Source organism: Suricata suricatta, chromosome 2, assembly GCF_006229205.1.
Source record: "Suricata suricatta isolate VVHF042 chromosome 2, meerkat_22Aug2017_6uvM2_HiC, whole genome shotgun sequence".
Lineage (NCBI taxonomy): Eukaryota > Metazoa > Chordata > Mammalia > Carnivora > Herpestidae > Suricata > Suricata suricatta.
In genome coordinates, this window is record NC_043701.1 from 134,261,986 (window position 1) to 134,285,942 (window position 23,957).

The 23,957-nt window shown below is 38.3% G+C and overlaps 1 protein-coding gene across 5 annotated transcripts in view; it reads right to left on the reverse strand.

Moving 5' to 3' along the window:
- The window catches only part of MICU1 (mitochondrial calcium uptake 1), a 237,074-nt gene extending 225,318 nt beyond the window's left edge, over positions 1–11,756 (reverse strand). For 4 of the 5 annotated variants that reach the window (XM_029931890.1, XM_029931889.1, XM_029931892.1 and 1 more), the window contains exon 1: positions 11,626–11,755. In XM_029931890.1, coding sequence (XP_029787750.1) covers positions 11,626–11,717 — 92 coding nt within the window. In that variant the 5' untranslated portion in view covers positions 11,718–11,755. Of the gene's footprint in view, positions 1–11,625 lie in introns of all 5 variants that reach the window. The other variant, XM_029931893.1, reaches the window with a different exon arrangement.
- Between the last annotated feature and the right edge of the window lie 12,201 nt (positions 11,757–23,957).

Genomic DNA, 23,957 nt, shown 5'->3' on the forward strand with positions numbered 1-23,957 from the left:
GTGTATACTCTGGAGTCCGTCCGACAAGAGACCTGCCCCAGTCTTCCGCTGTACCTAAAGGGGACACACTGCTGCCACCAGTGGGGACACCCTGGACCAAGGGAGTCAAACTCCAATTGCCCCCCTTTGGTCCCCTGGGCTTCAACAATGGGGTCGTTTCGGCCACCCCTCGCCAAGGAGGAATTACACTTTGCCTCGGTCTTTCACGAGGACTTATTCTCTACCTCCCTGCCTCCACAGTGGGTCCAGACGTCTCTCGGCACCCACGGTCCCGAGCTTCCACAGCGCGTCCGCCTCGCCCCTTTGGGACCCCACGGAGGTCGTTTCGGCCACCTCCTGCCTAGGCCCCACGCACAAGGGCCCGCGCACACAAAGAACTGACCAGACAAACAAGAAAGACTTAGACACAGACTGACAAGAAAATGAGTGCACTCACCCGCCGGCAATTAGGCCCAACGTGTCGGGGCCCCAGGAGCTCTGAGGGGGGGGGATATCCCGGACGAGCCCCCATATGTTGTACCCAGATTTTAATATCGCCCCCAAAAACCAGAGACTGCCAGGGAGGCCGAAGCACGCATGCAAAAGCAAAGGGCTTTATTACGAATTTAGGCCCAGCCAGCCTAAACTCGGGCTCACAGACTTCAACAACACAGTGGATCCACGTGGAGCGAGCCTAAAGTAGTTTTAAGAAGTAGCTAGGTGACCCAGTCGGTTAAACGTCTGGCTCTTGATTTCGGCTCAGGTCATGATTTCACAGTTCATGAGTTTGAGATTGGGGCTTGGTGCTTTGGGGCTTGGTGCTGACACAGTGCAGAGCCTGCTAGAGCCTGCTTGGGATTCTCTCTCTCTCCTTCTCTCTCTGACCCTCCCCTATTTGTGCGCATGCACGCATGCTCTCTCTCTCTCTCTCTTTCTCTCTCTCTCAAAATAAATAAATAAACATTCAAGAAATAAATTTTTGGGGGCACACCCAGGCGGCTGAGTCGATTAAGCGTCTGACCTTGGCTCAGGTCATGATCTCGTGGTCTGTGAGTCCAAGCCCCGCATGGAGCTGTTTGGGCTGACAGCTCAGAGCCTGGAGCCTGCTTCGAATTCTGTGTCTCCTTCTCTCTCTGCCCCTTACCCACTCATGCTCTGTCTCTCAAAAATGAATAAATGATAAAGAAAATTTTTTTAATACTTAGCTTTAAATACATTTATTAGGAAAGAAAGAACAAATTAAGTGTCTATCTCAACAATTAAAAATTTTTAAAAAGCAAAAGTATAATGGACCTAGGAATAAATCTAATAAAAGATGTTCAAAAAATGATACAGAAAATTATAACACTCTATTGAAAGACTGCTTTAAAGGAGACCTTAAAAAAATTAAATAAAGGAGACCTAAAGAAATGTAATACCATGTTAATAGACTGAAAAACAAAATTTTATAAAGATGAAGTTTGTTCCCAAGGTAAACAACAATATCAATGCAATCCCAGTGAAAATCCTAATGGAATTTTAGTGGACCTTGACAAACTCTAAAATGAATATAGAAGTACAAAGGACCAACAAAAGCTAAGACATGGTTGGGTGGGTTAAAAAAAAAAAACCCACAAGGTAGGAGATCCTGCTCTAATATTAATTAAAACTCCTCACAAATCTTAGTACCTAAGACAATGTGATAGGGACAAATAGGACAACAGAAGAAAAACTTCAAGCCCTAAGACATATCCACATAAATAGATACACCCTGGATGACAAAGGCAGGATACCAAATCCATAGGAAAAGGGAGACTTCCCAATAAATGAGGCTGGAACACTAAGTATGCATAAGGAACAAATTAAATGGATTCACAATACACAATATCAGTTTTAAGTGGATTAAGCTGTTCAGTATAAAAGGAAAAATATAGTCTCTAGCTGATGAAATAAGAGAACATCTTTATGACATCAGAGTATGAAGAATTTTTAAAACAATGACAAAAAATTAAATATAAAAGACTGATAAAGTATATCAAAAGCAACCATAAAAAAAAAAAAAACCATACAAGGCATCAGAAAAGATCCCATAAGAAACATTCCAGGGCGCCTGGGTGGCTCAGTCGGTTAAGCCTCCGACTTCGGCTCAGGTCAGATCTCACCTTCGTGGGTTCGAGCCCCGCGTCAGGCTCTGTGCTGACAGCCTGCTCAGAGCCTGGAGCCTGCTTCCTGTTCTGTGTCTCCTTCTCTCTCTGCCCCTCCCCCTCTCATGCTCAGTCTCTCTCTGTATCAAAAATAAATAAAAACATTAAAAATTTAAAAAAAAAAACATTCCAAAAGACATCAAAAAACACTACAAAGTTAAGTCCAGAGAGGGACAAAACAGTTATTACTCATATAAGCATCATTAGACTAAGAGCCAAACTACATTACCAGTTCCTTAAAAAGGAAAAACAAAAATTGAGGGGGTGCCTGGCTGGGTCAGTCGGAAGAGCATGAGACTCTTGACTAGGGAATCATGAGTTCAAGCCTCATGTTGGGTGTAGAGATTACTAAAGTAAATAAATAAACTTTAAAAAAATTGAAAGGAAAAATAAAAAAGAGAAATGTACAGATATGTAAGGGAATGTTCATAGCAACACTGTGGTAACCAAAAATTATTAACCACCCAAATGTCCCACTGACAGTTACATGGATAAAAAAATAAGAGTTTGGGGAGGGGGGAAAAGAGGTGGTGGTGATGGTGGAAGGCACTTATGGGGAAGAGCACTGGATGTTGTATGGAAAACAATTTGACAAGAAAATAGTATGGAAAAAAAAAAGATGCTAAAAAAAAAAGAGTTCATGCACATAAGAGAACACTATATGGTAATAATACAAATGAACCACATTATATATAATAAAAGATAAACCTTACAAACATTGAATAAAAGGAACAAAAAACAAAAGAAAACTCACAGCAGTATTCCATTTTTACAATATTTGAAAAGATACTATTAAACCATATTGTTTAACATAAAAATAAAGGAAAGCCGAGAAATTGATAATGATGAAAGTCATAACAGGGGTGACCTCTGAAGGAAGAAAACTGTAACAAGAACAAAACACATGGCAATGGCGATGGAAGAGTCTGAGGGGCTGGCAACATCCTAACTCCTAACCAGGATAATGAAAACACAGGGATTCACTTCATAATTATTCATTAAAGTATATCTTTATTTTTTATATGTTTTTACTTCAATATAAAACATATTTTTTTTTAAAAACAGAGAAGGGTGGCTGGTTGGCTCAGTAGGAAGCGCATGTGATCTTCATCTCAAGATTCACATGTTGGGTATAGAGATTACTAAAAAATAAATAAAAGGAAAAAAACAAAGATAAAGAATCGCAAAAAATAAATAAAAGGAAAAAAACAAAGATAAAGGATCACAAAACTTACATCTCCCCAAAAATGTTTTACAAGTAACAATGGTAAGTCTCATGAATATAATACTGAGTGCAGAAGCAAATTATCAAAAATACATAGCTAGATTTTATCTATATAAGGTGTTGAGTGATACAAATAACCATGATTATCACCAAAATTGTGGGTGGTAATTTGTCTCCTAAAGAGAAGAGAGGGCTGGGGTGCCCAGATGGCTACGTCGGTTAGGCATCTGACTACAGCTCAGGTCATGATCTCTTGGTTCATGGGTTCGAGCCCCACATCAGGCTTTGTGCTGACAACTCAGAGCCTAGAGCCTGCTTCAGATTCTGTGTCTCCCTCTCTCTCTGCCCCTCCCCTGCTTGTACTCTGTCTCTCTCAAAAATAAACATTAAAAAATTTTTAATTAAAAAAATAATAAAATTTAAAAAAAGAGAAGAAGGCTGCTGTGATCAGGGAAAGGTACATGAGGGACTTCTGGGTGATGGGAGTGTTCTTATTTGGCTTGGGTGATGGTTACCTACACAGTACACTTCTATAATTATTCTTTAAAGTGTACAGGGGCTTCCTCTGGGTGGCTCAGTCAGTTAGGCGTCCAAGTTTGGCTCAGGTCATGATCTCACAGTTTGTGACCTCAAGCCCCACATCGGGCTCTGTGCTCACAGCTCCGAGCCTGTTTCAGATTCTGTGTGTGTGTGTCTCTCTCTCTTTCTCTGTCCCTTTCCCCCCTCACACTGTCTCTCTCTCTCTCTCTCAAAAATAAATAAATATTTTTAAAAATCTTAAAGTGTACATATATGTTTCATGTAATCTTTATATATGCCATATGTATTTGTAATATATACAACATAAAATTTATTTTTAATGACACATCATTCAAAGCTTTTAGATTGAGTTAATTTAATCATATAACAGCATAAACCTTAAATGGCCTATGTAAACCATGTCCTCATTTGTAATTTGCTAATCAGCTAATTCTTTCATTGCTAAGTATGCTTGCTTTGTCCATAAAGTTTTAACATGGGAATGTATAATAAAAGTACCAGTTGACTAAGCCTAGCTCTACAAAAAGCTGACACTGAGAGGAAGAGTAAATTTTTTTAAATAAGGAAAATATAAAACTTTGATCAACAATAGTGCATTATATGTACCACAGAATGAGAAGTTAGCGCACTTTATGGGCTTCCCTATTAAATGAAAAGCTCTAAATCCTGCTGTGATATAGAAATGATATGTGAAGCCAAGGGATCAATATTTAATAAGCATGTCACCTTGCACTTGCAGAAAACTCTGTATTTTATAAGTGCTTCAATGAATACTCTCTCATTTGTACTATTTAATTTTCAGATATGGAAAATGGGGCACCAGGATTAAAATGGAACAATAATTCCACATGAGATCTCACTTGTGGGTCCACTTAGTCTCATTCAACAGCAAAGAACTGATTAGTACTATGGACCAAGTTGTAAGAATAATAAATATTTCTGCCAAAGGAAGTCTCTTTCAACATAAACAACAATTTCATGGAATTATTTCGATACACTTTTATAGCAATCTGTCTATATTTATGTTCTCTTTAGAAATGAACCTGCTAGGCTGACAGCAATATTAGATATTTCATTGGATATTGTCCTGTCTTTTTTTACCTTTACTCCAACTTCTATTTAAACAAGTACTTCTTTTTAAGGTTTTCCCTGCTTACTTGAAGATGTATTCAACTTTAGGATTTAAAGAAAGCAAAATTAGATCATAAAGTAAAGCTTTACTGAACATGTAGATAGGTTTATATTGTTTTCTTTTCTTTTGTTTTAGTAAACTGAGGAACAGAAAGTTCAAGGTAATCTGCTAATTCATTAATTCTAGATACCAGAACTTATTAACTTGACCTCTTCCTGGCCATTTTGAAGTCAGATTTGTGTTTGTTTGTTTGTTTGAAGTTTATCTATTTTGAGAGAGATAAAGACAGCAGAAATGGGGGCCAGGAGGAGAGGGAGATGGAGAATCCCAAGCAGGCTCCGCACTGACAGTCTCGAACCCACAAAACTTTACGATCATGACCTGACACTTAACAGACTGAGCCACCCTGGCACCCTAGTCAGATTTGTGTCTGATTCCTGACTTGGCAACTTTGTACTTCCATAAAACAGGGTTAATAACACTTACTGCAAATGACTATGAAGAGTATTAAGTGAGAAAATGCTTGTATAAAGCTGAGCACAGTGTCCAATACATAGTAAATTATGAATAAACGTTTGTTTGAAATGTAATAACAGGATGCTGTTGATGTGATAATTCATATAAAAACCTTATTACGTAGGGGCGCCTGGTGGCTCAGTCCACTAAGTGTCTGATTTCAGCTCAGGTCATGATCTCACGGCCCATGGGTTCAAGCCCCGTATGGGGTTCTGTGCTGACTGCTCCAAAGCCCAGAGCCTGCTACAGATTCTCCCCTCCCCTCTGTGTCTCCCTCTCTCTCTGCCCCTTACCCCACTTGTACTCTATTTCTCTCTCTCAAAAATAAACAAACATTAAAAAATACTTTATTAAAAAATTGTACCATATTATGTGATATAAATTTCACTAAAACACATATAAATATATTTCACCTAAATACCTTCCTTTTAATGCTATTAAAATACAAAGTAAGACTGGTCATAAATCTTGCTAATCAAGGAAATGAACAGAAAAAATAAGTACTGGAGAAACTGGAATGTTTGTACACTGTTGATGGGCATGTAAAATGGTACAGGTAACTGCTATGGAAAACAACATGGTAGTTCCTCAAAAAATTAAACAGAATGATCATATGATCCAATAACTACACTTGGGGGACTATGTCCAAAGGAACTGAAAGCAGAGACAGATACTTGTACACCCATACCCATAGCAGCATTATTCACAATCGCCAAAAAGTGGAAGCAACCCAAGTGTCCACCAACAGATGAATAAACAAAATATAGTTTATGTATACAATGGAATATTATTCAGCCATAAAAAGGCAGGAAATTCGGACACACAATACAAGATGGATGAATGTTATTCAAGATTTCACTAAGTGAAATAAATCAGTCTCAACAAAATGAACACTGTATGATTCCACTTATATGAGGTGGAATCATAGAGGCAGAAAGTAGAATTATGGTTACGAGGGCCTGGGGGAGGTGGTAATATACAGAGTCATTATTTAATAGACGTATTTAATATATGTTTGCAAGTTCTGGAGATGAATGTTGGTGATGGTTTCCCAAGAATCTGAATGTACTTAGATTAGTACCACTGAACCATACGCTTAAAAATGGTTAAGATGGTCAATTTTATGTGTATTCTACCACAATAAAAAACAATTTTTAAAAAAGGAAGGAAATTCTAATACATCCTATGACATGGATGAACCTTAAAAACATTACATTAAGTGAAATACACCGGTCACAAGAAGACAAATACTATAAAATTCCACTTCTTTGAGGAACCTACATTAGTGAATTTCACTGAATTGGAAAAGTAGATTGGTAAAGCCAGAGATTGGAAAGAGAAATAAAAGAAGAGTTACCATTTTATGGGTACAGTTTTCCATTTGGGAAGAAGAAAATGTTTTGGAAATGAATGATGGGGATGCATACAGAACAAAGGAGGTAAGTCAATCCCTCCCAACAGCACACCTAAAAATGATTAAAATGGTACTTTTTTAAAAATGTGGTAAAACATATGTAAAACTTACCATTTTCTCTACTTTTTAGTATACAATTCACTTATACTAGTATATCCACCATGTTGTATAATCACAGCACAACCTTAATTTTCAAAGAGAACAGGGAAGGTATACTGGAGAATTTCTCAAATTCTGGATTTATCTAGTTGCTTCCTCATAGCATGGTTTCAATATTTCTCTACTCCCTTTATCTCCAATAAACTCAAGCTACATCTAAAAACCTGACCAGAGTCAAATTAAGTGCTTATAGCAAGAGCTCTTCATAGATTATTTTGTATACTTCATGTGCTTCGGTATGAATTTCCTTCCCCAATGTCTAATTTGCCATTATCGCCATCAATGTAGTTTTCATCTCAGACATTATAGTTTCTATCTCTGGAAGTTCCATCTGGGTCTTTTCTCTATCTTCCATGCTTCTATTTAACATATTCAATCTTTCTTTCAGTTTCTTAAGCATATGAAGTACAATTACAAAAACTGTTTTAATACCCCTCCCTACTAATTCTATAACCTGTCACCAGTTTTGCTTTTGACTGATTTTTTTTCCCTTGTCATTATAGATCATATTTTCCTGCTCCTTTACATGCTTAGTAATTTTTTTTAAAGTAGGTTCCACACCCAACGTGGAGCCCAATGCAGGGCTTGTACTTACAACCCTAAGGTCAAGACCTGAGCTGATATCAAGAGTCAGATGCTTAACAGAGTCGCCCAGGGGCCCCAGGCCTAAGTGATTTCTGATTGGATGCTAGACCCGGGGAATTTTACCTTGTTGGGTGCTAGATATTTTTGAATTCCTATGATTGTTCTTGAGCTTAGTTCTGGGACATAACCAAGTCTTTTAGAAGTAGTTTGACCTTTTCAGGACTTGCTTTTTTAAGTTTATTAGGTTGGACTGGAGCAACTTAATTTTATCCCATTACTAAAACAAAGCCCTTCTGAGTATTCTACATGATGACCTGTAAAGACATTTTCCACTCTGGCTGATAGGAAAAAAACACTGTTTCTGCCTCTGCAAAACCTCTTGAGTGAGTATTGTTCTCTATTCTTTTCAGGTGGTTCTTTTCCTAGCTTCAGCTGTTTCCTCACATGTGCGCACTGATCAGTTCTCCACTCAATACTTGAGGGGGAGCCTTTGCAGACGTCCAAAGTTCTTTCTCATCGCTAGTACTCTGTCCTGCAAATCCAGCTGCCTTGGCCTCCCCAGGCTATGTCAATTCGAGGAGACCACGGTACTCTGGTTGGGATCCCCCTCCCTGCTCCACAGCTGCGAAACTCCAGGCCACGGAGCGGTCACAGAGCTCACCCCATTTGTTTCCCATCTCTCAAGGATCACCTTCCTTGGCTGCACACTTTCCAAAATCTAGGAAACCACTGTTTTGTATATTTTGTCTGTCTCTGCAGCTGTTTCAGGTAGGAAGGTAAATATAGTACTTATTAATCCTTCTCCAGCAGAAATGGATATTAAGACCAATTTTTCTGTCCCTTTTATTATGTCTTTGTGAATCATTTTTAAACAACTCTCAAGACAGTCTATCATTTCACTGCTATATATTTTAATATATCTCCAAAAATAATAGACTTTCCTTCCACATAATCATGTCACACTTACACTTAAAAATTTTCAAATTAATTCCTTGGTATGTTCTAATACCCAGCCTCTATTCCAATTTCTCCAACTTTCTCAAAAAATTGTTTTCAACAACTGGTTGTCCAAAATTCTCTTTAATGCTAGCATTTAGTGAACAGTACTCTGTGAGGGGTACTATGCTAAATGCCTAATACCGTTACCTTATTTGATCTTCTATAACCCTTGCAATAAGCACTATTATTACTCTTATTTTAGTGAGGACACCACAGCTCAATGCTTTTAGGAAATTTGCCTAAGGTCATAGCTGATAGATGGCAGAGGAAGGTTTCTCTGATCCCAAAGCCTTTGCTCTTAATCATTGTGCTTCAATGCCATCTCAGAAATCATTAGGAGAAAGTCAGATGATATCAAAGTCAGCTGAAGTTAAAAATCAAATTCTGAGGGTCAACCTAGGTGGCTCGGTGAGTTAAGTGTCCAACTGGTGCTCAGGTCATGATCTCATGGTTCATGAGTTCAAGCCCCACATTGGACTCTGTGCTGACGGCTCAGAGCCTGGAGCCTGCTTCAGGTTCTGTGTCTCCCTCTCTCTCCCTCACTTCTTTTTTTTTTAATTTTTTAAAATGTTTATTATTTATTTTTGAGAGAGAGACAGAGTGGCAGTGGGGGACGGGCTGCCACATAATAATTAAAAGAATCAAGCATTTAACTATACTGAATACATACACTTAAATATTCAAAACTTTTTAATTTACTATTTATAAAACTGCAATTTGTTAAGTTCACCTCCAGTAAAAAAAAAAAAATTCCATAATAAGCAATTTTAACAAACTGGCAAGTACACAATATATCTAAAGTTAGAAAAGCTGAGTACACCAGAGTACAGGGGTTAAACATGTAACAACAGCTACTTAAAGAGTTTAAATTTCAAGTTCTATAAACCCATCTTGAACCCATAAACTTCAAGATTGTGACCCGAGCCGAAGTCAGATGCTTAAAGGACTGAGCCACCCAGGCTCCCTGAGCGCCACGCTCTTGACTGCATCTCAGGTCATGATCTCGCGGTTCAGCCCCATGTTAGGCCTGCTTGAAACTGACAGCGTGGAGCCTGCTTGGGATTCTGTCTCTCCCTCTCTGTCCTTTCCTCACTTGCGCGCGCGCTAGCTCGCTCTCTCTCTCTCTCTCTCTCTCTCTCTCTCTCTCTCTCAAAATAAATAAACTTTAAAACAAAAAGAAAAATATTAAACAACTCTATATGGAAAATATTGGCTAACATGCAGCAAGTGTTGAATTACAAAAATTGCTCAAATGGTAAAAGTAAGATTTAAGGTGACCAAATCAGGTTTAAAACTTTATCAATTAATTTAGTAATTAAATAATAATTAATTCTAAATAATATAAGACCTGAAGGGTCAGTTAAATCTTTCAGTTATAATTATTTCACATAATATTTCATTGTGGGAGAAGTTACATACCATTGTTTACTCTTATATATAGGAAAGTCAGTCTCAGTCATACCCATGGGAATGTAAAAAGTCTACTGAATATAGTAAATGGTCCCTAAATTATAAAGGAAGGTAGCAATATATGCTTTTTTGTTCTCTTGCTTTTATTAGCCTCTATTACTCTTTCCCCTTCTTCCCAAAGACAGAATCAATTCCTGAATCTTTACTTTTTGTTAGTATTACTCTGTGTTTTACAGTTTTCAGTAAGGACACTCAAAGGGTGTCAATAACATAATTAGATGGCCAGAGTGATGTTTTTAAGTGGAAGAGATAATCACCTATAAAGAGCAGTTGGAGGCCAGCACCATCTTCTCACAAACAAGTGGAAAGTTCTAAAACGTTTTTAAGACAAAGTGATATTCAACAACTTCATTACCTTGTCCAACACCAGAAAGACAGCATGTTGATCATCCTGGGAGATACCTATGTCTCAAAATGCTGATGTTTTACTAGTCATTTGGTTTAACTTAAACTCTAAACTTTAACTCTCCTACATCTATCAATCCCACTGGTTCACTTTGTCAGCAAACTCCTTTCTTCTACTCCTTTCTTCTCCTTGCACACAGGACGTAAGGGGCACTTTAACAAAGGTATAGCCAAACCACCCAAAAACCGAAAATAAAAACACTTATAAAATAACAAAGAAAGTGAGTCTTTCCAGGTACCACAGGGGGAATATTTTACTCTAGTCCCTTGGCCATAAAATGGTAATTCTTCTTACATTTACAAATACAACACTTTCTAAGCATCTGAAAGGAAAGTAAAAGAAACTAAGATTGCAGAGACGGCAACTTAAAGAAAAGTCCGTTTTAAACTCTTCTCCCAACATTTACATAAAGTCAGTAACATTCGGCTCATTCTCAAAACATCCTATGGTGGGCCAGGACAGGATGGTGAAAAGGAAACTTGGAGAGAATGAAAACGGAAAGCATCATAAAAGATAAAAAACTGAACAGCCCAAGAAGCCTGCACTATGTTTTGCTCCTTCGGGTCCTCACTGATTTTCTACTTCTTTTTTCGATTCAATAATTAGTATTTCTACCCATCAGAGATCTAAGTGTAAACTCCATCACCCACGTCCATCCACATCAACAAATCCAAGCAACACCAGTCAAGTCTACGTGTGCGTCTCCAGGTTGTCCGAAAAGAGAGGGACATTGGCGCCCAAGTGAATCTCGCGTTTGGAAACTGCACTAGGAGATCTCCCGGGACAGCGAAAATGGACGAGGTGGGGTGAAAGAAAGCGGAGGACGGGAAGCAGGCTCGACTAAGGACTCATCTCAAGCCCCAGAACTGAGCGTATCAGGGAAGACAGCTATGCCGCCCGACCAGAGAAGTGGCTAGACCCCAAAGCCAACACACTGCCGGCCAGATCCCTTAAAGCTGTTTCAACCTGCCTTCCCTTTCGCCTTCCCTAAATGGCTGGCCCTTCACACCTTCTTACCTGTCCGCCGGAGCTCCCAAAGCTTCTGGGTCAAAGACGCACACCTCCGACAACCATAGAGACGAAAAACCAGCGGAGGAAAACCTCCACATCCACCGCCCACCCTCACGTGACTCTCCTAGCCGCTGGGCCTGTTGGGATCATGGCGAAATGCGTGTGGGAGGGGCACAGAGAACTAGGGTTGGGGCGGGGCCAGGAAAGCAACCCGCCCCGCCCCGGCCTCGGGCCCCGCCCCCTCAGTATTGAGGCGGGAAAGCGAAAAGGGCTGCCAGAAATTCTCAGGCATTTCCTCCGGTGCCCTCCTGTCCTGACTCAACCCGGCATACACACAAAGAGTGTATACACACAAGTAAGTTAAAAAGAATCCGTTTACGTGTTGACTAAGTCAGTGAAAAGAAAACTGGACCAAGTGAAGTGGGAATTGTTTCTTTTAAACTGTATTTAGGGTTTGGCTTCTAGTAAAATTTCCCTATTTCCTGACCTTGAAGCTTCTTTGAATTTAGAAACCTTACCACTTCCCTTACTATGTGGGTTTTTTCGGCTGCTCTCTTTGCAAAGTAACACTGTTGGAGACCTCAGCTCCTAAGCTACTAATAATGTGTTTTTCTGTAAAGATGTTGCTGTCGGAAGTGGGGATGGAAAAGGATCATCTCTCCTGTTAGGGACATAGAATAAAAATATTTTGATTGTGACACCAGAGGACTTTCCAAATAAAAACTTTCCCCTTCAGTAATTTCCTTAGCAGAACTGTGGAAAAGGATATAACCATGGAGGGGTGCCTGGGTGGCTCAGTGGGTTAAGCGTCTGACTTTGGCTCAGGTCATGATCTAACAGCGGTTTGAGTGATCTCACGGTTAGTGGGTTTGAGTGATCTCATGGTTAGTGGGTTCCAGCCTGGCCTCAGGCTTTGTGCTGACTGAAGCAAAAAGAGGCAGATGAAACTATCACTGGGTTACATTGTAAAATAGGCAAAACAACTTTTTTCTCCATTTCTTATCAGAGGACCTTCCCTCCCCACTAGCCTGAGAACAACAAATTATTGTTGCCACTGTGCTAGCACTTTACATACCACCCAATGTTTATTTACAACTACCCTGTGGGACAGATACTGTTCATATTCAATTGCAGGTGGGGAAGCTGGCTAAGACCCTAGGTAATGCAGTAAATTCTGTAACTGGCCACAAACCTGATTTGAAGGACACCAAGATCTAGACTCTTAAGCACTATTCTTCAGTCTCTTGTCCTCTGAACTTACCTGCCACAGGACTTAGGAATCTTTGCTGACTGCCTTCTCGACTATCAACATGTACCTTTTCTTTGTCTCTTTCCATTTAGAGCCTGCTCACTGTTAAATGAAAAATCTGATAAAGAAACCCTCCCCCATTTATTGTAGACACTTATCATGATATCCTTCCAAGGCAGCATGCCTATTACCTCTCACAATGGAAATTTCAAGTTGTGTCATAGATTATTTTGGACTATCTTGAGGTTCTCCTAGAAACTTAAGTAGTAGCTAAGTCAACTGCTTCTCAGAACAAGGGAAAAAGAAAGTTAAATCATCATTCCATAAATATTGGACAAAAATCCATTTTTTTAAGTTTATTTATTTTGGGAGGGCTGGAGCAGAGGAGGGGGAGAGAGAGGGAGACAATCCCGAGGAGGCCGCATGCTGCCAGCATGGAGCCCAACAAGGGGCTAGATCCCACAAACCATGAGATCATGACCTGAGCTGAAACCAAAAGTCGGACACTTAACCTTGAACAAAAATCCATTTTGGTGGCACCTGGGTGGCTCAGTTGGTTAAGCATCTAACTTTGGCTTAGGTCATTATTTCATGGTTTGTGGGTCTGAGCTCCACATTGGGCTGTCTGCTATCAACAAAAGAATCAGCTTTAGATCCTCTGTCTACCTCTCTCTCTACCCTTCCCCTGCTCACAGTTTCTCTCTCTCTCTCTCTCTCTCTCTCTAAAATAAACATTTTTTTAAAATCCATTTTTAAGAGTTGGTGTAATTTAACTTTAGATTAAATTAAGAATTTTTTAATGTTTATTCATTTTTCAGAGAGAGAAAGACAGAGTATGAGTGGGTGAGGGCAGAGACAGACAGAGACACAAAATCCGAAGGAGGCTCCGGGCTCTGAGCTGCCAGCACAGAGCCTGATGTGGAGCTCGAACCCACGAACTGCGAGATCATGACCTGAGCCAAAGTCGGACACTTAATCGACTGAGCCACCCAGGTGCTCCTAGATTAAGTTGAATTTTAATTTTGATTTTAATTTAATTCTAATATTTGTCTATATAAAACTAAATAACAGGTAAAAACATAAATCACTGGTTCTCAAACTTCTTGGTCTTTTTGGACTCCTTTATTCTCCTAAAAATCATTGAGGACTCCAAGCACTTTTGTTTATGTGTACTATACCTATTAATACTTAAAATATTAGAAATTTTAAAAAAAGTTTTAATTTTCAGTCATTAAAAAATGTTAAACCCATTATATGCTGGCATAAATAATGTTTTATGAATAATAACTATATTTTCCAAAAAAAATAGAACAGCCTGTAATTTCCTATAAATTTTTTTAATGTCCAGGTTATAGAAGAAACTAATTCTCATATCTTTTCTTCATTAATTTCTTTTGATACACATATCATGCAGCCTCTGGAATGAGAGTGAGAAAGGCAAATAACAGCTTATTATTACTGGGGGAAAAGTCTTGCGCTATGGGTCACCAGAAAGAATTTCAGGAGTCCTGAGACCAAACTTTGAGAACTGCTGTCTGATATCATACAAATGTTAGCTACTATTTTATTTCTTGCCTAGGCATTTTGTCAACAAGTAGAACATTTAGTGGAAAGAGGAACAAGACAGAGAAAATTTACAGATTACACCAGTCATAAATGTGAGTACTCTTTCTTCATTTTTCAGAAGCATAGGGTAAGTTAGAAGAATTCAGGGCTATAACTACTTCTGCATTAGAAATCAGTCCACCAATCCAGTACTGTCACTCAGGTTGCTGTGCAAAGTAGTTCCTCTCACATGAGTATAGACTATCCCTAAAGTGGGTTATATTCCCTGCACAAATTAGGTATTAAGACTCCTATAAAATTTGAGGTCAGAATTATTTTCATAAGCATATATTAAATGCCTACTCCGGGCAAGGCTCATAATAGGTGCTGAGCTAATAAAAATTTAGAAGCACTGTTCCTGCCCTTGGGCAGCTTATTTATATAATGAGACTTACATCCTGGTATAAATGTATTTTTCACCACATTCAATAGTTCCCAAATCATATATCTCAGAATTGCCTGGAAATTGAAAAATACATATTCCTGGACTGTGAGATCTGCTGTTTGAGGGGGCCAGGGTGGTGCTCAGGAATGTAGGAATTTGGATTTTTAAAAAGCGACCCAAGTGAGTCCCATGCAATGAGGAATACGTGCAACAAACAAATGGATTTGATCTTTGCCTCTAGTACTATCACACATAAAATATGATTTCTTTATTTCATCTTCAATATTTGAAAAGTACATCACTGTTGAAAGATCTGCATTAGCAAGAGACAGAGTACATATTTAATTTCATTCAGTTAAAATAGAAATTGATGTATGTATTTCAAGCATTGTATAGTTCATTTGCCTTTATCAAATAAAAATAATAGTATGAGATGTTACCACAGCAATTTCCAATATCACAGCACCATAAAAAGCAAAAAATCTTTTGCAACAAGCACCTACTGTAGAAAGTATTAGTTCATGGAGCTTTGATTCAATTTCTTTAAAATGAATTCAGTGAGATGCCCCATGTTGCATTACACTTGCCTACAGTGTTCCACAGATGATGTGGTAGTAGGTATTTCAAAACCTATGCAGTCTTCCATCACAAATTCCTTTTGATGATACACTATATTTGAATAGCTATATAGACATGTAGGATCCAAAGTTACTATTGCAGGGAGCGTTCTTTGCTAATAATTGTAGCCAGAGCTAATTAAATTCAAGTAAATAAGAAAAATCCCAAAACAAGCTAAAGTTTCCTTTTTTCTTACCACAAAGGGAAAAAACCAAAATAGCTAAATCAGCCATATATGTGATGATTTGTAAAAATCAATATATATTCCGCTTGATTTTATGACCAAAACCTTAAAAGTTCCAAGTCCAGATCTTGATTTCTAAATACCTGTCTCCATGGAAAGTAACCAGAGCTTATTAGAGAAACAGCTGATTTGAGAACTAGGGAAGGAAGGAACAAGATGACCTGAGACATCTAATGCCAGAAATAAAGAATGCTCAGAAAATAAAATGGGGGCATGTCCACAAGCCATTTTTAGCCACAGCTAAAATGGGGGCATGTCCACAAGCCATTTTTAGCCTCTCATTGGCCAAATCTGGGATAGCTCAAGTACCAAAATAAGAACAGTAATGAATTATGGTCCATTGAATAAAATAAAATCCATGAGTCTGTATTAATGTAAGAGAGAGAAATGAGGGGAAAGGGAAAGATGTTCCTAAAAAGAGAGAGTGCCCATGATTACATACAGAGAGAGTGATAGAATTGCAGCTATTGTAGAAGAGATTGGTTTGGGAAAACATCATCAATGGATCTTGATGAAGAGCAGCATGTTTTCACGTTTTCAGAGTATCTCCCCACATACTGTGTATTTGCTGGAAGGGAAAAATAGTAACTATACAGTGGAGAAACTAGGCAACACTTTCATCAGTGATCATGTGCCTCCTGATGTGATAGCCTCAGAAGGACATATCACGTGAATCTAATCATGGGGAAACATCAAACAAACCCATACTCGGGAACATTTTATGAAATAAATATCATGAAAGATGAAAAAAAAATGCTGAGGAACTAACTCCTCCATATTAAAAGAGAAAAAAACTTGACTACTGAAGTTAATATATGATCCTCAACAGGAACTTGTGCCAGTTGGGGGGAGATGCTAGAGAATATTTATTGGAACAATTGACAAAGTTGGAATATGGACCGTAGATTAAAGTAGTTCCCACATTTGGTAACTATGTGATAATTATATGAAAGAGTATCCTTTTCCTTAGTAAATATAGACTAATGGATGAAGAGCTGGAGGGGCATGACGTATGCAATCTATTGTCAAATCATTTGGAAAAAATAAAGCAAGATATCTAGAAAGAGAATAATAAAACAAATGTAGCAAAATTTTAAAAGTTGGTGAATGTGAATAAATGGTATTCAGGAGTTCTCTGTCCTATTCTTGCGATTTTTCTGTATGTTTAAATTGTTTTACAAAAAGAAAAAAATTTAAGGGCTCTCCAGTTTCTCTCTCTTAAAATTTATTCCAAAATGGACTAGAACATTTATCATGAACCTTTTCACTGTTTTTAGTCCTTTTATTTCCACTATCATTATTAAAATCAAGTGGCAGTTACATTTTATAATTTTAGCTGATTATATACAGCCGATAAGAGGAAAAGCAGTGGAGTTTAAAAGGCCAATTTCCTAAGCCCAGTTACAGAGACTTTATATATATACAACTGAGATTTTATTCTAGAGGTTTTAAGAAATTGACTAATTCAGCCAGTTATTCAGTTGAATGAAGGTTAAACAAGCAAGACAAAGCTAAGATGGTATCTGTGTTTCAGTTTCCTCAAATTATTAGTTTTCAATCTCCTGTAAGCATCATCTGAAGATTTCTCTATAATAATTGATAAGTCAGAGTTTTTCCCTATTTTTAAGTTTAATTTGTGTCATAATTTTTAAAAATTATTTTTTAAATACAAAGGTATACATTCCCTTAATTCAAACAAGTGAGAATTAATAACTACTCTTAAGCTTTGATTCTTTCTAGACTCTTTTCCATGCTTCTATCAATGTGTGTATCTGTATGTGTAGACAGTTTTTTTCTAAAATGGAAATCATTCTGCACAATTTGTTCCTTTTTTTCTTATGTAACAGGTAGTTTTTAATTTAATTTTTATTTTCTCAAAGCAGCACATACATAGGTTTTTATATGTAGTTTTAAGACAAATAATTCAACTAGTGTAAGTCTTTTCTAATCATTATATAACCCAATCATGTAGTTTAGAATTCAGAGAGTACAGGGGCACCAGGGTGACTCAGTCGGTTAAACGTCTGACTTCGGCTCAGGTCATGATCTCATGGGTCTGTGAGTTCAAGCCCCACATTGAGCTCTGTGCTGACAGCTGAGAGGCTGTTTCAGATTCAGTGTTTCCCTCTGTCTCTCTGCCCCTCCCCCACTTGGGCTCTGTCTCTCTTGCTCTCAAAATTAAATAAAACATTGAAAAATTAAAAAAAAACCAAATAGGTTTTAAAAAGTACAAAGGTGTACACTATGAAAAGTCTTCCTTCCACCTCTGTCCCTGAGACACCCAAATCTACTCTGGGGCAACAAATGTTAGTTTTTATGCATCCTTCATGCATATACAAATTTACACATACAAACACATATATTTTGATTTTTTTTTTACATTTTTTTAAATTTGAGAGACAGAGAGACAGAATGTGAGCAGGGGAAGGGCAGAGAGAGGAGGAGACACAGAATCTGAAGCAGGCTCCAGGCTCTGAGCTGTGAGCACAGAGCCAGATGCGGGGCTTGAACCCACGAACCGCAAGATCATGAACTGAGTCAAAGTTGGCCACTTAACCAACTGAGCCACCCAGGTGCCCCCATACACATACATTTTTGAAGATCTTTTCATATCATTATACAAAGGGCTTCCTCAGTTTATTATACAGCCATGTGGTATTCCACTGTATAGATATGCCTTTATTTAATCAGTCATCTGATTTGTTTAATCAGACATTTTCCAATGTTTGTTGTTTCAAATAATCTGCTATGAATAACTTTGAATATACATCATATTTGTTTATGTGTTTGTAATCTGTGGAATAAATTCCTAGAAATCAAATTGTGAATCAAAAGTTAGGTTCTCTGAGAAGCAGACTCTGGGACAGAAATTTAGAATTCAAGGGGCGCCTGAGTGGCTCAGTCAGTTAAACCTTGGACTCTCGATTTTCACTCAGATCGTGATCTCTGGATCATGAGATTGAGCAGAGCATCTGGTTCTGAACCTATAGAGCGAAGCCTGCTTGGGATTCTCTTTTCCCTTCTCTCTCAAAGTAAATAAATAAACTTAAAAAAGAAAAAAGAGGGGCACTCTTTCGTGGCTCAGTTGGTTTAAGGGTCCAACTTTGGCTCAGGTCATGATCTCACGGTTTGTGGGTTCCAGCCCTGCATCAGCTCTGCTGTCAGCACAGAGCCTGTTTAGGATCCTTAGTGCCTCTCTCTGCCCATTCCCCATGGGAAGGGAGGAGAAAGTGGGATCAGGCAGAAAAATGTTGAGGCACCCGCTTCAGCCTCCTCCACCCCTAAAGGGAAGCTATGGAGCCGATGACCTAACAGAATCAGCCTGCATTGGGTGAAAATGACTTCGTCTGTGCCCCTCCTCCATCTGGCGCTGGGTGTGCACTGCCCCAGAAAGGCATGACGTTGGATGAGGCAACTCTTTGCAGTCAAGCAAGACTTGAAGGGGCTGACAGTTGAAGATTGCCTGCTGCCTTCCAACAGCACAGACAACAAGAATTTCCTTGAAGAGGGATAACTGGGTGTCCCTCCATGTCCAGCCCAAACAAGGTATCTATCTACATTTTGTGACTTTGATAGCTTTTGCCAAATTGCCATACCAATTCATACTCCCAACAAGAATGTTTCAGAATGCCTGTTGACCCATATTCTCCCCAACACAGAGTGTTAATCAAACTTTACCAATCTTTACGAATCTAACTGGTAAAAAGTGATATCTCAGTGTCTTAATTTTTCTTTCTTTTATTTGAAGGAAGGTGAACTTCTTTTTATAAGTTTAAGACCCACTTATCCTTTCTTTTTCTTTGAATTGTCTGTTTATATCCTTTGCACATTTTCCTATTGGGTTGATTTTTTTTTTAACGTGATATGCAGGGACTCCATGTGGGGAAACTAGCCATACTCCCATACCCTCACCATATGCCTTCCCAATATAACCGTATGATAATAGTTGGTTAAGTTAACATTTTTGTTAATTTAATTTAATCACCTAACATAACATTAGGTGATTATGACACAATAAACATTATTCGAAACTGAGTTATAAGGACTATTATAATCATCTTTCCTTTCTTATATTTGTTTTTCCTATAGTTAATAGTTGACTCATTTCTTAACTCTGTTTAGTTTTTTTATGTGACTATTACTAACTCTCCTTTCAGCCCTTCAGCAGATGTACCACTGTAGTTTACATACACCAGATGTAGCCCTGGTAGTTTGTGCTACCAACATCTCTTGCCTGAACTACTGGAATAATTGCCTCCTTCGGCAATGCAATTGTCTCTGTACTATCTCCCTGCTTCCACCCTTATCTGCAGAGTCTTTTCTAACATGGCACCTGGAGCGATCATTTTAAAATGAAAAACCATTTCACTCCTACAATGGGTCTCCATTTCCCTCAGAGAAACCTCAGTTACTACAGTGATCTACAAGACCCTACGTGACATATTCTTCACCCTGTACCTCTCTGACCTCATTTCCTCCTGCCGCTCTGGCATCTACCCCTCTCACATTTCTTTATCCCCTCTGGCCATTCTCTCTGCCTGGCAAGTTCTCCTGCCAGACAGCCACATGACTAATTTCTTAATTCCCCCTCAGGTCTTGGCTGAAATGTCACTTTACGGTGAGGTCTAGCTTCATCATACATCTTAAATTGTATTACACACTCTCTTCTCCTCAACCTAGAGGAATTATAATCTTCCTTACCCAATTTTACTTGTTCTTTTTTCATATTTTTACTGCCTTCTAATATAAACTTTATTAATTATGCTTATTACCTTACTCCCTATGCTAGAATGAAAGCTCAATGAAAGTAGTATCTTGTTCAAGTGGTCACTAAATAAATATTTAATATGAATATATTTTCTCTTGATATGTTCAAACTCATCAGAAAAGCTATCATTTCCAATTTTTGTGCCTGTCAGAACCCACCTCCCCTCCAACCCATCTCTATCTGTTGTTTTCTTATCTTCCTGTACAGCTGTCATCTGTGAACCTACTTCATTATCAGTTTGGATATCATCTTCATCTCTCTCCTTTGATAGATCTCCTAGTACCTAGACCCTTTGTCCTTCTGGCTTTTTTCCCTCTTTTCAATCAGTGATTTCTTTTTCGTAGCTTATTGTTTCTTTTTGGTGTCAATCTCCTAAGAAAGAAAGCAAAAATTCTGAGATTTTATATGTCTGAAATTGTCTTTAGTCCAGCTATATGCTTAACTGATTATATGACTAGGTATAAAACTCTAGATTAGAAATAATTTCCCAAGGCACCTGGCTGGCTCAGTCAATAGAGCATGGAACTCTTGATCTAAGGGTTGTGAGCTCTAGGCCCACGTTGGGTGTGGAGATTATTTAAAAATGAAATCTTTAAATGGGGCATGTGGGTGGCTCAGTCAGCTAAGCATCTGGCTCTTGATTTCAGCTCAGGTCATGGTCTCACAGTTTGTCAGATGAACCCCACATCAGCATGGAGCCTGCTTGAGATTCTCTCCAATCTCTCTCTCTCTCTTTCTCTCTCTCTCTCTCTCTCTCTCTCTCTCTCTCTCTCTCTCTCTCTCCCCCCTCCTCTCAAAATAAATAAACATTAAAGAAAGAAAGAAAATAAATAAAATATTTTTAAATAGAATTTTCCTTGAGGATTTTTAAGACATTGTACCACTGTCTTCTAGCTTCCAGTGTTGGTCTCAAGAAGTGAGATGCAATTTTAATTCTTGACCTTTTTTATCCCCTGAAAGTTCTTAGGGTCTTCTCCAAGAGAAAGATGTCCCCTGTTGTGGGCCTTTCTAAAGGTCTTTCAATAGGTCCTTTTTCAGAGGACATCTGTCCTTTGGTTCAAAGAAAACGTCTTGATTTATTTCTTTGAAATTTCCTTCTATTTGTTTTTTCTCTTTTCTTCAGAATTTCTTCAGATGTGGTAACTTTTTTTCAAAGGCACTCAGCAGATTGGTGTCCTAATTGTTAGTTATTAGACATAACTTGCCCAATAGTACAGAAAGAGAACTGACATGAACAACACTTTCCAGGATTGAATACCACATAAAGTTCTCAATCAAAAGGCAAAAATAGTAGACTGCTACTTTCTAAGAATAACTGAGCTAAAGGTGTCTCTAGGCCAAATAGGGGTCATCTCCCCTTTTAAGGATCTTCAAATGTTCTAACACTTAGAATAGTACCTGGCACATTGTGGGAAATTGGTAAACATTAATGGAATAAATGGATGTCCTTTGCAAGTATTTGCACTTAATTACATTCACTGGTTAATAAAAATGAACACTGCACATACACACCAAGCAGCATTATCTCCATAAAGTCCTAATTTTTATCCCTTAAAACAGTTAAAATTATTAGGATCTAATATTTACATTTCTGTTACATTTACATTTATGTCAACCTAGAGTCACAGTTTATAATCACTCTAGAGAAAATGAAGCCATTTTACTACAATGTAAAAGTATCATTTTTGATATTGATATTTCAACAACTCAGTATCATTTTGATTCTTGATACTGATTGTCAACAACGTAATATGAAGTTTTTTTATTAAATGCTGGATATCTTCCAAGGTGTAGGACTTAAAAATGAGCCAAGAAAGTATAATGGTACTTCTTTTTTCTGAAATCAAACTTCCCTTCGTTGTTCTTTATGGACATCATATGATTTTGTCCAAAGCCAAATGACTAAAACTAATTTTTCTTTTGGGAGATCAAAACAAAAATACTCAAGGAATCCACAGCTTTCTCAGCATGGTATAGAACAGTATGTGAGACACAAGGTAAGTGAATTTGGTCCAGCATCTGTTGGCTTTGGGGATTGCCTAGGGTTTATTGTTTCCATTTGTTTTTGCTTTGCACCAGAAATAAAATACACCAAAATTATAGTATTGCTGTCAGGATGAGGAAAAATACTAATAAACCATGAAGTATGTTTCTTTTACTTCTTTAGTCCTTTTACTTTCTGTTTCTACTTCTGCCAATATGCTTTACTTAACAGGACATAGAAACACAGGCCCATAATATTTTACAGTCACCATTAAGAGCAAAGAACAAGTAGAAAAGTAGAACTTGAATTATGAATTGCTTTTATCATAAAATTTATAAATAGTTTTAGAAAGAAAGTTCTGCTGTACACAATTACATCATCCCCAAACTGGAGAATGGCACTTACATAGTGGATAGATGTACCTTCTAAGACCAAAAACTCAGGAGAAATTGTGATCGCTCTTTAAGACCCTAAAACCATTCTACAGTTTACATGTAAATTTGCATTAATATTAATTTTTAAAGTAGTGTTCTAATTGTAAGTCATCTATTGATCTATATAGTTTTTCAATAAATTGTTTGTACTTGCTATAAACATCTGTGAGTTTAATCTAATGGGCTAAAGTGTATCAGTTTAAATCCATGGAGAAGCAGGCACAGAGATTAGATGTGCAAGGGATTTACTGGAGGGAGTGCTAATGAAAGAGAAAGGAAAGGGAGTAGGAGTAGACAGGGAGAGTGGTGCAAGGACATCCGTGGCAGGGAAGAGGGAAGGAAGGATGGAGTGAGAGGAGCCTCAGATTGTACAGCAGTTCTGAGGCAGCTGGGTGGTCAGTTGGTTAAGCATCCAACTGCTGCTCAGGTCATAATCTCACGGGTCATGAGTTGGAGCTCAACATTAGGCTCTATGCTGGCAGCTCAGAGCCTGGAGCCTACTTTGGATTCTGTGACTCCCTCTCTCTCTGCCCCTCCCCCGCTCACCCTCTCTCTGTCTCTCTCTCTCTCTCTCTCTCTCTCTCTGTCTCAAAAATAAACATTGAAAAACAATTTTAATTAAAAAAAAAAAAAGCCTGTAGAGAAGCTCTGAGACAACCGAGGCCAATGGGAAGTCCCTGAGCTAAGGTAGCTGCTAAAAGGAATCCCACTTTGTGCAGGGAGAGACTGGTTCTTCTTTCCTGCTGTGCTCTATGATTGACTGGAAGAAGCTTAGGGGAAGCAAGGCCGAATATAAATGCATTAGAACCCAAAGTGTGTCCACTGTTAATCAGCCATGCTCCCTGCTGTAGATTCTCTAGAAGGGAGATTTGAGCAGGGCACTCCCATGACTACTACAGTCCACCTCTTGTTCTATGCTGATCCATCTCCATGTATGTTCAGGAAGCAGATTTGCCAAAGATCCTGTAGGCTTCTTTTCCTAAGAGGAAGCTTAGAAGTGGAAGATTAGTGGGCTGAGCTATGGTCTCCCCTACCTACAGTTCGTCTCAGG